The sequence below is a fragment of the Anas platyrhynchos genome, chromosome 25 (assembly GCF_047663525.1).
Source record: "Anas platyrhynchos isolate ZD024472 breed Pekin duck chromosome 25, IASCAAS_PekinDuck_T2T, whole genome shotgun sequence".
Taxonomy (NCBI): Eukaryota; Metazoa; Chordata; class Aves; order Anseriformes; family Anatidae; genus Anas; species Anas platyrhynchos.
This window is the reverse complement of record NC_092611.1, coordinates 5,554,810-5,570,755: the sequence shown is the minus strand read 5'-3', so window position 1 is coordinate 5,570,755 and position 15,946 is coordinate 5,554,810. Positions and strand designations below refer to the sequence as shown.

General features: G+C 58.1%; 1 protein-coding gene across 5 annotated transcripts in view; it reads left to right on the top strand.

Moving 5' to 3' along the window:
* The window catches only part of IGSF9B (immunoglobulin superfamily member 9B), a 51,345-nt gene that overhangs the window by 18,367 nt on the left and 17,032 nt on the right, over positions 1–15,946 (top strand). Inside the window, exons 10-20 of one of the 5 annotated variants that reach the window (XR_005260934.2) lie at positions 783–899; positions 2,687–2,837; positions 3,178–3,301; positions 5,984–6,159; positions 6,917–7,143; positions 7,264–7,348; positions 8,928–9,089; positions 9,847–9,892; positions 11,236–12,867; positions 13,328–13,665; positions 14,460–14,505. Coding sequence is in view for 2 of the 5 variants with exons in the window: in XM_038167642.2 (XP_038023570.2) it covers positions 783–899; positions 2,687–2,837; positions 3,178–3,301; positions 5,984–6,159; positions 6,917–7,143; positions 7,264–7,348; positions 8,928–9,089; positions 9,847–9,892; positions 11,236–12,867 (2,720 nt within the window). In the remaining 3 variants the exon portion in view is untranslated. Of the gene's footprint in view, positions 1–782; positions 900–2,686; positions 2,838–3,177; positions 3,302–5,983; positions 6,160–6,916; positions 7,144–7,263; positions 7,349–8,927; positions 9,090–9,846; positions 9,893–11,235; positions 12,868–13,008; positions 13,287–13,327; positions 13,666–14,459; positions 14,506–15,946 lie in introns of those variants that run through there. The other 4 variants (XR_011804873.1, XR_005260933.2, XM_038167642.2 and 1 more) reach the window with 4 other exon arrangements.

Below are 15,946 nucleotides of genomic sequence, written 5' to 3'. Positions count from 1 at the left end.
AACGTGCTGCTGTGTGGCTGGGTGAGCCTTCCCGTTCACAGATTATGACTATTTTTCAGATTATTACTATTTTTTTTTTTTTAAGTCTGCCTGCAGTTGTTGCTCATTAATTAGCGTAGGTTAGTGGGGAAGTGCTGGCCCTTGTGTGCCACACCAAAACAAGGTGCTGGTGTGTAGCATCGAGCCTTAGCAGCCCTGCACCAGGACGGTTTGACGAAGCATCGTTCACATCCCCGGGATGGCCTGTTTGCCAACAAAATGTTCAGGCCTGCTGACCCGGGCTTGGATTTGCAGAGGCTTTTAATGAAAAGATGATTTAAGCTGTAGAAAAGCTCCGTGGGCTTTTGCTGCTCTGCTGTAGCCACTGGCGCTGCTGGGGTTAGGAGCTTTGTTCCCTGAACAAAAAGACACATGTGAGGAGTGTTATTGCTGGGATTCACACGGCACAGCTCTGCAAACCTCCTCGTACATACACGCATCCACCGAGCTGATTAATCAGGCTGATATCTGATGTGGGTGTTGTTTTTCTTTCCTGTTTACCTCCTTAAAATTTAAACGAGGTGGCTGGGTGGCTTTCCAGCAAAAACCTCCCTCCATGTGTGCAATTTTGCGTGCCGTAAAGCCTCGTTAGCACCCGCTTTCTGCGCCTCAGCCTTACCCAAACCACTGATTAATTTGTTTTGGGAGGGTTTGGGGGCATGGAGCTGGTGGCACGAGCTGCTGGGTGGGATGCTGGTGGTGTGGGCTCACGCTCCTTGCCTTTTCCTTTTTCCCTTTCCCAGGACCCCCCCTATTTCACGGTGCTACCAGGCTGGGAGTACAGACAGGAGGCAGGGAGGGAGCTGTTGATTCCTTGTGCTGCTGCGGGAGACCCCTTTCCCATCATCGCCTGGAGAAAGGTACCCGGCCTGCCAGACAAATCTGCAGTGCCTTTGGCTTTTGGTGAATATTGCAGACAGAGAAGCCACACTCTGTCCCGGTAAGAACAAACTGCAGGTACAGCTGCTTCGCTTTGGGCTGAGCCACTGCCGTCCTGTCCCGCAGGTGGGTGGGGGAGCCCGGCTTGTGGCCACCGAGTTCTTTCCAAAAAACCTTCACAGCAGCATCTGCAAAGCTGAGCACTGCCCCCGCCCCAGCCCCTTCCTCCTCTTCCTCGCTGGGAAGCCCTCCTCTTCCTCCTCCTCCTCCTCCTCCTCTTGCTGGTGAGGCTGGCACCAGTGATGCTGGTCCCGCAGGAGGGGATGTGCCACCGGGGCCTGTCCGAAGGGCTCTGCCCTGGGGCTTGGCTGAGTTTTTGGGAAGGACCTGGACCTGTCAGTGCCTCCTTTGGTGCCCTGTGACTTGGAAGACCATGGGAAGAAGCTGGTTTAACCGTGCTGGACTGGACGTAGTGATTTGAGGATGTTCCTTTAGAGCAGGGTAGGGTGCGGTGTGGTGTCACCAGGGCTTTCCAGTCCCCTCTTCCCTTTGCTTCCCATCTTTGTGTGCCCGTAGGAGAGCCACAATGCAGGGCACCTCCAGGGCTCTTTGTCCCACTGCCAGGATCTTTTCTCCAAGCCTCCTGTCCCCTTCCAGCCCTCCCAGGAGGGCTCCTCAGCACAGGATCCCTGCATCGCCCTGGGGGCACCGTCCTTGGTCCCTGCAGCGTGAGGTTCTCCATCTATTCACAGTTGTACCAGCACAAGGAGGACCGTAGCTTGAGCAGATCTCAAGCGACCTACCTGGAATTTGTTAGCTCTTTTAGTTTTCTTATCGATCTTATTTTTCCTTCCTTCCCCACCCCCTTCTTATTTAGGTTTCTTTCCAACCCCTTTTGTGCTTTCTGGCCCTCCTCCTCACATCACGGCTTTGGGCTTTTCCTCCCCTGGCTTCAGCCAGGGCTGGTTTGGGCTGAGAGGAGTTTCCCAGGGAAAGAAGAGAGCTCCCTGCCAGCCCCCGAGAGCTGACCTGCCTTCTCCTGAAGGACCCCACAAGACCTGGGCTGGGGACCAGTAACCCCGTGCCCATCCGCTCCCCCTGCACAGGAGCAGGCTGCGTGCAGGTGCTGCAGATCCCCGGAGCCCATCAGTGGGATCCACGCATGAAAAACAGCCGAAGAGGACTGGGAGCGACGTGGGATTTGCACAGCTTCAGATAATGGGCAGGAACACGAGTTGTTACAAGATCCATCCTTTCCGCTCGGCTTGAGAGCTGCCAGGCACCTTCGTGCACGTCAGCTTCCCATGTCCCCGGGGTCCCTCCTGCCGAAACCTCTGCCAGGAGCGGTTCTGCCTCTCCTCTGCTGGCTGGGGGCGAGAAGGGACATTGGGACATCTCCTGGGGGCAGGCACCCACCTTGGAGGGTGTTCTCTGGGGACAGCTGGTGTGCCGTCCCCAAGCAGCGGTGGCAGTTTCAGCTTTGGATGCTGGAGACTTGTTCTTGCGAAGGTCTCGGTGCCCGTCCAGGTGCCGCGGGGTTTTTCCGCTCGTGTCCGGGTTGTGATCACCAGCCCCCATCCGCATGTCTCTTGCGTTGCCGTGCCGGGTCCTCTCCCAAAACTGGGGAGACCTCATGGGGAGCGGGGAGCCGAGAGCAAATAGCTGAGATAACCACGTTGCCGCCTCGCCCTGCTTGGCGTGCTGCTGAGTTGTGTTTTTTTTTTTTTTTTTTCTCTTTTTGCCTCGCTCCCCCTGCTCCTTGCCCAAGGTAGGGAAGCCCAGCAGGAGCAAGCACAACACGCTGCCCGGCGGCACCCTGCAGATCCGCTCCCTCGGCAAGGACGACCATGGCGAGTGGGAGTGCGTCGCCACCAACGTCGTCGCAAGCATTACTGCCAGCACTCACCTTACAGTCGTAGGTACGGGCAGGAGGGGGCCACGGGGCCTTGGGGACAGCTGGTGGCAGGCACTGTGTGCTCCTGGGTTGTCACACATGGGGTAGGGATGCTTCCCGTGATGAGCAATGTCTCCCTTGACTATAATTTACCGGTGGTGCTGCATTCTCTGTTCCTTTATTTTGGCCACCTGTGTGTGTGGATTAGCAGAAATCCTGCATGAAACAAAGGCTTTCCTATTTCGGAGCCCCCCCTTCATATCCTGGCTGGAAGCAAATCCTTCCCAGGAGCTGTGGGGCTGCATTAATGCCCGCAATCCCTCCCGTGCCCCTGCTCCTGCTGCAACCCGTCTCTCTCCCCGCAGGCACAAGCCCTCATGCCCCCACCAGTGTGCATGTAGTGGTTGCCATGACCTCTGCCAACGTCTCCTGGGAGCCCGGCTACGACGGTGGATACGAGCAGACTTTCTCAGTTTGGTACGGCCCTCTGTGAGTCATCCCCGCATGCTTTGCTCTCTGCTTCTTTTCCTTCCTAGCCGACCCCAGCTTCCAGCAGCGGGGCCGTGCCGCGGCGGGGGGGGACGGGTGGCGATGGGCGGTGTGCCTGGGCTGTGCCGTGGTGAGGGGTAGAGCCCCCGATGCCCTGGTGCAAGCCCCAGCCCTGAGATGGGAGGGATGGGAGGGTGGAGGTGGTGCAGCTTTTTTCCATTTTTTTTCCATTTTTTCCCCTTTTTTCTGAGTGCAGAGGAGCTGCCGGCACTGCAGTCCCCTCCAGTGCCTCGGAGACGGGCAGCAGTAGTGCTGGAGGTCTCCCGTGTTCCCTTTCCCTTTTGTGCTAGCCACTACATCTGTCCGCCCCAGCAAATTCTGTTCTGCTTGCAAGGGGAGACGCTTTGCATTCATGTAACTTTGCCTCTGGCGTCTAATTTCAAGATAAACTGTTTATCAAGCTTAGCAGCACGGAGAGGATGACAAATGCAATCTTTAGAGAGTGCCTCCTGAAGAAATGTGACTAAGCAGAAACGAGCTCTCCCTCCTCTCTGACTCCCCGGGGGCTGCTAAATCCCAGCTGAGCGTGCGAGCAGCCGCTGTTTGGTGCTGGCCAGGAGACCTCGCTCCCTTTAGCTGCTGGTACCCAAAGCAAAGAGGCAAATCCTGCCTTCCCACGGCAGGGAGGGCAAAACGGAGCTGCAGCAAGGTCAGGCTCTTCTCCAGGCTCTGCACTCGTCGTCCTTCTCCTCTGAAGAGCCGTCCTTTGAAATGCGGAGGGGCCGGCGCCTTGCCTTTCACAGGCTGCTGCTGACGTCCTCCTCCGCTTCTTCAGCCTTTCTTCTCGCTCCCTTTCTCTCCTTCCTTTCCTTAATTTGCCCAGATGGGGTCTGCTGATAGAGTGGGGGTTGGAGAGATGCCGCCTGTAATGAATTCTGTTCTCTGGGCTGAGGGCAGGCTCAACGCTCGCGCGGTGGGGCCAGATAATTGTGTCGGGAGACAGAGGACAGGAGATGGGAGAAATTGAACGAGCGGAAGAGAAAAATGAGGGAGCGAGTGGGGAGGAGTGCGTGGTGCGGTGCAGACCTCACGTAGCTGCCTCTGAAAGAGTCCTTGGGAAGGACGGATCTGACCTCCCTGCTCCTGAGACGTGCCTCACCTTGGAGGGAGGTGGCAGCTGCTGCTCTCGCCGCCTGCCCAGCCCTCCTTTCTCCAGCCCCCACACAAAAAGAGAGGCAGCCAGGGGCAGGGAAGGGCGTTAGGAAATTTGCAGGGTGCTGGGGGGAGCCCCAGAAGGAGGGAGAGACCCATCTTGTCCTGGCTGTAGGATGGGAGTCCTTGGGCCCAGAGAGCCCAGGAGAGATGGGGATGGGGATGGCGCTGGGGGTGAAGGTGACAGAGCTGCTCCTCACTTGGGTGCTGCTCTCCTGGCTTTATTTTGGTGCTATCCAGAGAGCTGGCTGGCCAGTGGTCACATATTTTCCTCCATGCTGTGGTACAGGATTCTCAAGCAAAGCATTGCTTCACCTCCTGCTTCTGCAGTTGCTGCAAATGCTGTTCCTGCTCCTGACACAGCCAGGGCCACCGGAGCATCCCACCTGTGTGTCCATGCCCCCTCGGCGAGGGCATTTTCCCCCAGCTGGGGCGCTGAGCATTGCATCTACCATCCGCACTCCCTGCCCACTGCAGCACCCGGGAGCAGGGCTGCGATGGCATTGGGATTAAATGCTGCGGGGTCACCTGCCCTGGGTGCCAGGCAGCCCCCACCAGAGCCGTGGTGATTTTGGGGCTTTCCTGCCCGCAGCTGCTGGGTTTGGTCAAAGCACTCTGCACATGCATGGCTCTCCGCCAGCCTGCTTCTCTCCATAGCTTGCTGCTGCCTCACCTTTTGCTCCCTTTACAGCGGCATTACTCGTCTTTGCTCCGGCTCTTCCTACCCAGTGGGATTCCCTGGCAGTGCACTGATGGCCGTAGACGTGCCCGCATAACTATGCAGAGCAGGCCTGCTGCAGTAATCTTTCCCAAATCCTCTGCGGACACGACAAAAACCTGCAGACCAGGGCTGGGGCTCGCTGGAGCATCTCTCTAGGACATGCATGGGGTTCGGTGATATTTGCTGTATCACCGCAGTGCAGGGGTGCTGCTCTGAGACATGGGGCTCGTTCACCAGGGGGCTTCCTATGACTTGGAGGTGGATGCGTGGGGTGGTTCTGGGTGCAGAAAAAAGCCCTGAGTTTGTGGGTTAGACCCCTGGTAAAAATGGTGAGTTAGTTAACTGCCTCCTGTGGGATTATATGTGCAGGGATGCAGCTAAGGGGATGCTGCTTTGCTCTGGCTTGGGAATTGTTGAGGTATAAATGAGACCAGAGCCCATCACTTTTGCATTGCTTAAAGTGAAAAAATAACCAAATTTGCCCTTTGAGGGCACAGGGGCTACAAGACAGCAGGGAGGGCTGGTAGCAGTGCCATGGCGTGATGGGATGGTGCTCCAGGTCCTCGTGTGCGCTGACCCTGAGCCAGCTCTCGGGTGGCGAGCGTCAGCGCCACGTCCATGCACATCGCTGCTGCCAAACCAAACCATCTCTCGGGACGGCTCCATTTTCACTCGAGAAGTAAACACGAGGTCTTCGTCCTGCCGGTTGGAGGCACCTTCCCTGAGGATGCTCCCCTCTCTCTTGGCAGGGTGAAGAGAGCCCAGTTTGGCCCCCACGACTGGCTGTCTCTCCCCGTGCCAGCTGGTTCCAGCTGGCTCCTGGTGGATACCTTGGAACCGGAGACCGCGTACCAGTTCAGCGTCTTGGCTCAAAACAAGCTGGGCACCAGCTCCTTCAGTGAGGTGGTCACTGTGAACACTCTAGGTGGGTCCTCATAAACACGTGGGGCAGAGGGTGAGGGGGCTTCGGGAGGCCTGCAGAGCAGGGGGGCTTGCTCCTTGCCACGTGTCCTGCCTGCTGGGATGGAGCTGGTGGCTGGCAGCAGTGGTTTCCTGCCACAGAGGTATTTTTTTTGGAGCGTTGTGGATGAAACCTGGGGGCTTTGCTGGATGCTCAGGACACCTAAAAGCTTGTCCTGACGGTTCAGGAGAGCTGTGCTGGTCACCTTACAGATCTTCCTTAGGTTCATCTGGGGTCAGGAGTTATTAACAGAGCACAAAGCCACTGGTGTGCAGCTCAGAGCGGGAGCATCACAAAGGGCCTTGTGCTTGGGTACCCGCCTGGGGGCTCCTCACAAGTAGGTCGGGGGAGGAGGAGGCTTTGTGATGCTGTGCCCCTTTTTGTAGTCAGAGCATCTTTAGTCCTCCCTCTTTTTGGAAAGCCGCCTTTGTGTCTCTGAGACAAGAGCATGTGCTGAGACATGTCCTGACCTGGGAGGAGGGAGCTGCTGCTGTGGTCACAGTCTGTCTGTGCTGGTGCCAGCATGTGGGGGAGATCCCGGCACGCTGCTGTTGTGCAGGCTCACCTGCACCTTGCAGGACACCCTGTGCAGGTGCACCAGGAGCCCCTGCTCCGAAATACAAGGGAGAGATCGTGGCTATCACCCCGGGGAGGAGAGCATCCTCTGGGCTTCCCTTACCCCCACCTCAAAGGCGCCTTGTCCCATCCTCCCTGTCCGCAGCATTCCCTGTAACAACTCCAGAGCCTCTGGTGTTGGTTACCCCACCGAGGTGCCTCACAGCCAACCGGACACAGCAAGGCGTCCTCCTGTCGTGGCTCCCTCCTGCCAACCACAGCTTTCCCATCGACCGCTACATCATGGAGTTCCGCGTCGGGGAGAGGTGGGAGATCTTGGACGATGCCATCCTTGGGACCGAGAGCGAGTTTTTTGCCAAGGACTTGTCCCAGGTGAGCTGGGACTGACCCGACACTGCTCCAGCAGTGTGCAGGCATCGCACTGCCTGCTGTGGCCCCAGGGAGGTGCTTTTTGGGGTGCTGTCCTTCTGATGGATGTGCTTGGTGTTTCAGGACACTTGGTACGAGTTCCGTGTCCTGGCGGTCATGCAGGATCTCATCAGCGAACCCAGTAACGTTGCTGGCGTGTCCAGCACAGGTAAGGGGTGCTGTTTCCTCCTCCCTCCCCGTGCCTGGTGGCTGTGGGACCATTTCTGCTGGCTGCAGCTGGTGCCGTGCCCGGGTGGTGCACCAGCAGGGTGGGAGCACTGGGTTTGTGTTTTTTGCCTGAGAACCCTGGCTGTGAGCTGGGCTGATGGGTGTGGGCTTTGCGTTAGTGTCCCAGCACACAGCTGCTGCCTTTCTGATGGCAGGAAGCCTTCGTTTTGGACTCAGTGCTGGAAATGAGCACTGCAGTGCAGGGGCTGATGCTGGCAGGGCTTTCCACAGCCAAGGGGAGATCTGGGAGGTGGGGGGAGAAGCTGGGGCCCTCCCAGCAGGAATGGAGCAAGGTGCTGAGAGCAGGCGAGGACAACCCCTCGGTTATTCCTTCCTGACGGGTGCGGTGCGGCATCCCTCGGAGCAGAGGGGCAGCTCGGCTCTGTGGGGTGCCCTGAGAACAAAGCTGGGAGCCGGGCGCTGCGCAGCCTAGAAATGGAAATGAAAGGTGCAGAGAGGGAAACGCAGCACTGCAGTGCGGTGTCTGAGAGGGGGAAAAAAAAAAAAAACAAAACCACAAAACACAGCAGAGCTTTGCAGTAGGAGATGGAGACTCGCTGCAGCGTGTCCCCTGCACCCCGGTGCAGCTCGGAGGAGCGATTTTCAGCCAGGGCCAGGCAGAGCAGGGGATGGCCATGGTAAGGGAAGGTCTGCAGGAGGAGAGGATGTGATGAGCTGCTAGTATGGCTTTCCTGGAAAAAAAACGAGGAGCCGCCCAGCTCGGCTGTGCGCAGGCATGAAGCGGTCTCTCTCTGCCCCCAAGTGGTGCTGGCGCGATGCAGGGAGCCTGCTCGCTGCCCTCCCAGAGCTGCTGCTCTCCTCTTGCACGATGTTTCTGATGGGGTTTGACAGCTCAGGGTGCACGGAGCCAGCTGCAGCCTCAGGGTGTGCATGTGCCCTGGCCCTCCTGGGCTGCTGTCCGTGGCTGAGTGCCGGTGCTCCCAGCGGGCGGATGCGCGCTGACCCCATGCGGGTACGTGGCAGGGGCACTGGTGTGTGCAGGATGCAATAACCACTCCTGTGTCTGCAAACAGAGGCAGCTAAATAAGCTCCGGTGGTGGTTCGGATTCAGTCATGGCCAGTGGAGTGGTGTGGTGAGGGCTCGGAGAGAGATACCTGGTGCTGCTGCAGCTGCAGTTGGTTATTATAGGAAGGGGAATAACTGTGGGTGTTGTGCAGCTGTGTTCATCCGTGCATAACCGTGCATTTGTGTGCTGTGAGCACTTTTTCCTGCTGTGTCCATCACCAGAGACAAAGGGTCCATCTCGTGTGAGGTCACCAAATTACTCGGTGTCAGCCTGCAGCAGCATTCACAGGTCTCCCCACATGGGCTCGGTTTAAGGCAGCGTTTTTGCTTCAAGGTTATCCTCAGTACCAGGAGCGAGCGAGTTGCCTTGCGTCAGGACAGCTTTGCCCTTCAGACTGCAGTTGATCCCCTAGGGAGAAGCAGCAGGCAGGAGTGCGTGCGTGTCTAACACCTGATGGCTGTTATTTATTTATTTTTTTTTATTTTTCCCCAGACGTATTCCCTCAGCCTGACCTGACGGACGAGGGTTTAGCCCGCCCGGTGCTGGCTGGCATCGTTGCCACCATCTGCTTCCTGGCTGCTGCCATCCTCTTCAGCACACTCGCCGCCTGCTTCGTCAACAAGCAACGCAAACGCAAACTCAAGCGCAAGAAAGGTGAGCCCGGCCCCGGCGTGCCTCCCTCCTCCCTCCTGTCTCCTCGTTGTTTCTCTCCTCCTCCTCCTCCTCCCTGGTTGTGTTGTGGTGGTAATGTTCTTCCCTGTCTGTCTCTTCTTCCACCCGCGCGCGTCTTCAGGTGAAGCCCTGACTTCATCCCCCAGCTGTGCCTGAAAGCGCCCGTGGTCGGGAGTGGGAGAGGAAGGGTGGGTGAAGAGGCGGCAGAGAAACCCTAGCCTGGGATGTCCGAGGGCGTGCTTTGGTGTGGTGACAACTCCTAGAGCTTGGGGGCTAGGGCTGGGATGTCCCCTTGGCCGGGGAGGGGACCGTGACCCTCCCCGAGGTCCCCCTGGTGCTGGGCTCTGCCTCGCCTGCACGAGCAGTGCCCGACGGCTGCGCTAGGCTAGAGAAGACCCCATGAAGGAGACTCCGCCGCCCCGCTTCCCTAAAGCTGGGACTGCAGCCGCCTTGCAGGAGCACCCGGTAGGGAAACCACCACCCGTCCAGGCGGCTGGGGAGCTGGAGAGGGCAGGGGAATGGGCTCCTTCGCCTCTAGCGTGCGAGACTGCGGCCGCAGCACTGATAGGAAACTGTGACGGGAGCCGTGTGTTGTCAGCAACCATTAAAGCACTGGAGCGATGAAACCTTGGCCTCTTGTTGAGTGTCTTCTTTTGTGGTTGTGATGTTGTTTGTCTGTCTCTGTCTTGTTGCGCCTCCTTAGCGTTCTCTCTTCTTTCCCCTTTTTATTCTCTTCCAGACCCTCCTCTCTCGATAACCCACTGCAGGAAGAGTTTGGAGTCCCCGTAAGTATCTGTCTTAGATGCGGCACCAGGCTGTGGGTCTTCACGGTGCCTCTTTCTACAGTTGTTGCAAAGGTCAAATGGCAATGTCTGGCCTTGTTGTATTGCTGCTGATGGTTTGGTTTTCGTGTTCCCTGAACTTTTGGGAACAGAACGGTTCGCAAGAGACAAACAGGCTTTGGAGCAGAAAGCAGCAGGGACAAACACAGCAAACTTTAGGACTTTAAGGGACGACCGGTGGATCTGTACACCTTGACCAGGTGGAAAGGAATTACACACCCAGCTTGAAGTGGCTCCTCAGGAAACGGGCTACTGCTGCGTACGGAGTCCTTCATGCAAGCCCAGAGTAGTTTTGAGTTGTGCTGTTTGTTTTTTCTTGGGAAATTCAGACTCTTAACTGCGTATCTTGTCATTTCCCATGAAGAATCTCCTGCCAAAGCCTCTTTCCACGTGTGCCCAAAGGCTGTGGATTGTGATGCTGCGCTAGCCACAACTCTTAAGAGCCTGTCAAAAGCACTTGTAGGTACTAAACAGTGGGAACATCTTCCTGATGTGAGTGCAAGAAAGAGTCTGAGGTGTGGACTCCTCGTGCTTAGTCTCCTGGACAGCTGCAAAATGTCCCAGTGCTGGTGGATCTTAGTCTTGCTCTTTTCAGTTCATCCACGGCACTGAAATACCGTGCCCACACCATCTCTGTTGGATCTGCTACCTTTTGCCCTTCAATCCTGTTTGTCCAAGGCTTTCTGACTAGGGATGCTGTTCTGATGTTTGTCTTCCCCTGCCACCTCTGTGTCTTTTGAGGCTCTCAGCCTTAAATTTGAGTACTCAGAATGGGGGAAAAAGTTGATTTGATATCATCTGTCAGCAGCTCCAAGTGAGATGCTGAGGTCTGCAGGAGGGGATGCTTGTCTGCCATCCCTCTGGAGCCCTAAAAATCGGGGAGCACCTCCTCTTGGGGGCTTCCCCAGGTGTGGGTAGCTCAGGTGAACGTAGAAAACTTTTGAAGGAGTTGGAAGTGAGCTCGGGATCTTTCATTCTGATGGGACTGTGGAGCTTGTTGCAAGGCACTGGAGTGAACTGCCTGCCCTAAGGGGGATGGTGTACCCGAGGAGCAGGTATGATGTGTGGTGCTTCTGGCTCCTCTCTTCCACTTGCTTCTTGCAGCCTTTGTTGGAGCTGGGCAAGGCTCTGCCGTCTTGGTAGTCCCCACAAATTTCTTCTAGCAGTTCCTCCTTGGAGAGCCGGTAATGCTTTGTTTTCTGGATCCAGCAGCTCTTCTGGGCGAGAAGGGCTCCTTTCCCCTCGGTGACCGCCCCCTCTCTCGGTTTTTCTCCCCTGTGGTCCAGGTTGTCTTCCGGCAAGGTGAGTCCCGAGAGCATCCGCACGCTCCGTCCCCCCTCCGAGTCCTCCGACGACCAAGGCCCGCAGGCCAAGCGGATGCTGAGCCCCACCAAGGAGAAGGAGCTGTCCCTCTACAAGAAGACCAAGCGGGCCATCAGCAGCAAGAAGTACAGCGTCTCCAAGGCGGAGGCCGAAGCTGAGGCCACCACCCCCATCGAGCTCATCAGCCGCGGGCCGGACGGCCGCTTCGTCATGGACCCAGCCGAGATGGAGCCCTCCCTGAAGACGCGGCGGATCGAGGGCTTCCCCTTCGTGGAGGAGACGGACATGTACCCCGAATTCCGGCAGTCGGACGAGGAGAACGACGACCCCGTCGTCCCCGCCTCCGTCACGGCCCTCAAAGCCCAGCTCACCCCTCTCTCCTCCAGCCAGGAGTCCTACCTTCAGCCACCAGCATACAGCCCCCGGTTCCACCGGGCGCTGGAGGGTCCCGGCGCCCTGCAGCCCACCGGCCAGGCTCGCCCACCGGCCCCCCGGGCTTTCCACCACCAATTTTACGGTTACCTCAGCAGCAGCAGCCCCGGGGAGGTGGACCCGCCACCCTTCTACATGCCAGAAGTCAGCCCGCTCAGCTCGGTCATGTCCTCCCCGCCTCTGCACCCCGAGGGACCCTTCGGACACCCCACCATCCCCGAGGAGAACGGGGAGAACGCCTCTAACAGCACGCTGCCCCTGGCCCAGACCCCCACGGGGGGCCGGTCCCCCGAGCCCTGGGGCAGGGCCGAGTTCCCCTTCGGCAGCCTGGAGGCGTCCCCCGCGGCGTTCCCCCCCCAGCTCCAGCAGTGCGAGGCGGCCGAGGGCTCCCAGCCCACCGGTTGTCTTCCTCGGGGGCCGCCCCCTTCCTCTCTCCAGGTTGTCCCCGCGTCCTACCCGGGCATCCTGCCCCTGGAGGCACCAAAGAGTTGGACTGGCAAGTCACCCGGCAGGGGCCAACCCTCCGTGCCCCCCACCACCACCACCAAGTGGCAGGACAAACCTATGCAACCCATGGGATGTCAAGGGCAGCTAAGACATACCAGTCAAGGTATGGGCATACCCGTGTTGCCTTACCACGAACCGTCCGAGCCCGTCGGCCACAGCGGCACAAGCACATTCAGCCTGGACACCAGGTGGTACGAGCCCCAACCCCGACCTCGGCCCAGCCCTCGGCAGACCAGGAGGGCTGAGCCCAGTTTACATCAGGTGGTGCTACAACCTTCGAGGCTTTCTCCTCTGACCCAAAGCCCCCTCAGCTCCCGCAACAGCTCCCCGGAGCTGACCGCCCGCGCCCGGCCCCGGCCGGGGCTCATCCAGCAGGCGGAGGTGTCGGAGATCACCCTGCAGCCCCCCGCGGCGGTCAGCTTCTCCCGCAAGTCCACGCCGTCGACCGGATCCCCCGCGCCGAGCAGCCGGGGAGAGAGCCCCAGCTACCGACCCGCCACGGCCTTCACCCCCCTGGCCACCGGCTATTCAGGCTCCCAGGGCTCCTCCCTGCCCGCGGACACCATGGATGTTTTCGGAGACATCCCTTCTCCGAGGAGGGCTAGTGAGGAGATCCTCAGACCAGAGCCCACATCGACAACGGTAGCCACCACGGGGTAAGTGCGTGAGACCCCGTGGTCCCCCCCCTCCCTGCCCAAAAAAAACCCTTGCCCCCGGCCCCCTCCCGGCTTTCCTGCCCCGCCTCACCCCCCCAGTCCCTCTGCCCCCTTCCCCACCATCATCATCCCAACTCGTAGGGTCGCTCTGGGTACGCTGCAGCATCCCTTTTGGAGATGGCGTCCCGCGGGCTTTGCTAGGACGTGGCTCTGAAGAGGCTCGTGCTGCGGGCGCAGGGTGCATGGCCGCTGCCCGAGCCGGCTCGGGGTTAGGCAGGCGGCCTTCCCGGTGCTGCCGGCGCGCTTTCCTCCTCCCTGACCTCTCACGTGGGAACCGGGAGCTCTGTGACTCGGGCTGCGGGCCGTCTGCCAGGCTGGCAAAGACCTGGGCCACCGGGCCCGGCTCCCGGCTCGCCTAGGTAAGTGTCCTGGTGTCACCGGCGGTTGTTTCCTCTTCTAGCTGCTGGCTCTTGGCTTTCTTCGAACGTTAGGGCCGCCGCGCCTTTGTCTTCCTTCTGTTCCTTCCTTCCCGCGGAGTCTAGAGAGCTTTAATGCATGACAGAAACAGCTATAAAAGTCACCGCCCCATCTGCAAAAGGGATGCTGCAGCCCCAGGACGCGGGCAGGGAGAGATCGAGGACTTAGCCCCACCAGCAGCATGTCAGGAGAGGAAAAAAAAAACACAAAACACAAAACCAAAAAACCCCAGCGGAAATCAGGAGGCCGCCGGCACGCTCAGATCCTGCCCTAAAGAGGGATGTGGCTGCACTAGACAGACAGTAGCGGCTGGTTTTCCAGGTACCAGGGTTGCTCCAGGCAAAAGCGTCTTTCTCTCTCTGTATTTCTCCTCTCTCCCTCCGTCTCTTTCACAGCACCCTAGATCCCGTAGCCGTGCTTTCGTTCCATCCTTTCGTCTCGCTTCATTTCGGCTTGTTGTGTTGGGGGGGCCGAACCCCTCGGCTCGCGGTGGAGCCGGGGCACCCAGCCCCATGTGCCGGCGCGGTCGGAGGCGTTCGGAGAAGAGCTGTGGTTTTTTTGGGGAGGGGGGAGGCAGCCTTTCACCCCGCAGTGCCCTCCGCATTTCACTCCCACCCTCTGGTACCTGGAAGCGTTATGGCCTTAGGAAATCCCTCCGGCACGGCTGGGGATGGGGTGCGTAGGGTGCAGGAGGGCTCACGGGAGAGGCTGGGGAGGGAGAAGACCTGAAGGAGCCTGAGATGACTTCTGCGTGGCTTTTTTGGGAAGGCAGATCCGTAGCGATGCAGGCACGCACGGTCACGTAGGTCCATGTCTCCACGCAGTCTCAGAGCCAGGGCGCCCCGAGGAGCTCCAGGTGCAGGACAAGTCTGTGTTAGAGCACTGTTGTCCGTGCTTTTATGCAGTGTATCCATTCGCTTCGTCGATTTATTATTTTTGTTCTTTTTCCTTTCTCTTCTGTTTCTTTCCCCCTTTCTTCTCCAGCCTTGTTTCGTTTGTGTTTCAGTTCGGTTTCTTTCCCTCCTTTTTCCTTTGGAGTTGTTGACGTGCTGATGTGTTGCGGAGCTCGGCTCCTTGCGGGTGTTGATAACTGCTTTGTTTTTGATTAATCTCAGCTATCTGGGCAGTGTTGTCGAGACAAGCTTCTCCTCAGCTCAATAGGTAAGGGTGATCCATGTCCGAAAGGATGGTGTGGGCGCTGTGGAGGGTGGCCGGGAGCGGGGCATGAGAGGGGACATGGAAGGGGCTTTTCCAATACCATCTCTTCCTTTAAAGGGGAATAAGGAATTGTCAAACACTAGGCAACACCTCTGGACGCACAGTCTCTGTGGCTTTTGGGTTTCCCCTCTCCCTTTGGGGAGGCAGCGTGGCTGGAGAGCCTGGTGGTGCACCTGTGTTGGGCGCGGTGATGCTCGTGTGTGTGTGCTGGGGCTCGCCGAGCTGGCATCTGCCCATGGCTCTGGCTTCTTTGGCACAGGATGATGCTAGGAGGCACCCCTGGCTCTGGTAGGGCTGGCGTTGGCGAGGCGTGTGCTGGGACCTGCTTTCTCCAAAGCCTGGAGTCCTGCACCTTGAGCCAGATGGAATAACTTCTTACAGGACAAGCCGGCTCCTAATGGTGCTCCTGGGCTGCAGCTCCAGAATAAGTCCCCAGTTCTGTTCCAGGAAATGGAGATTTTTGGTTATCTTGGATCTATTCCTTCTTCCCAAGGTTTATTTATCATAGAAAGTGAGAGAAGCCTTTTTTTTTCAAGGTAGACTTTATGGTTGGCAGCAGTGTACCTACAGTTTGAGGCCGCCGGCGAGGTGTTTCATCCTTCCCGTGGCAAATGTAGTTGCAGTGAAAGCCCTCCCTCTCCGAAATGCTCCTTGGAGAAATCTGTAAGACTTATTCTGACCCAGTTGTAATTAAACAGCCCTAAGCAAATCTGGAAAGATTCTCCCAAGAAAATACCTCTCATGGGCTCCCTGGTGGGGCTGGTTTTCTGGAAGGCCACGGGCATCCCTGGAGCAGCAATGGAGCAGTCTGGAGATGGTTTCCTGACCCTATAAGCAGATAACTTTTGCATTTTCCCCCTTTTCACTAAAACTGATAAAATCAGGTGGGATAAATCTCATTCCCAGCCCAAGAAAGCAGAACACTGACCCATTGCGCTGTCAGCCAGGCTGGTTATGAAAGGAGAGCTGGGATCGCGGATGGGATGGTTTGTGGGGCCTGGCCATGCCCAAGCCTTTTTAGGACTGGTCTTCAAAAACTGAAGCTTGCAGCCTTGGATGGGAAGAGTCAAGTTCCTGGCTGAGGCTCCTTGAACACCCTGAGGAGCCTTGCAGGAGTGGAAGGAGGCCCTGTGAAAGGGAGGTGAGGTGCCTGGGGAAATGGGGTGGATATTTCCAGGAGAGGAATTTTTCCAGCTCACGGAGAGGTTTGTCCTGGGGTGGGGAGAGCAGCGGGGAAGGGAAGGCAGGAAGGAGAGTCAGATCGTGGTGATGGGAGCAGGTATGGGATGTGTGCTCCGTGGAGGAGCCACAAACCTCTGGGCACAGCAAAACCCTTTAAGGTTTGAGCCTTGCGGTCTCCAAAGCTCTTGAGCGCTTGGCACCT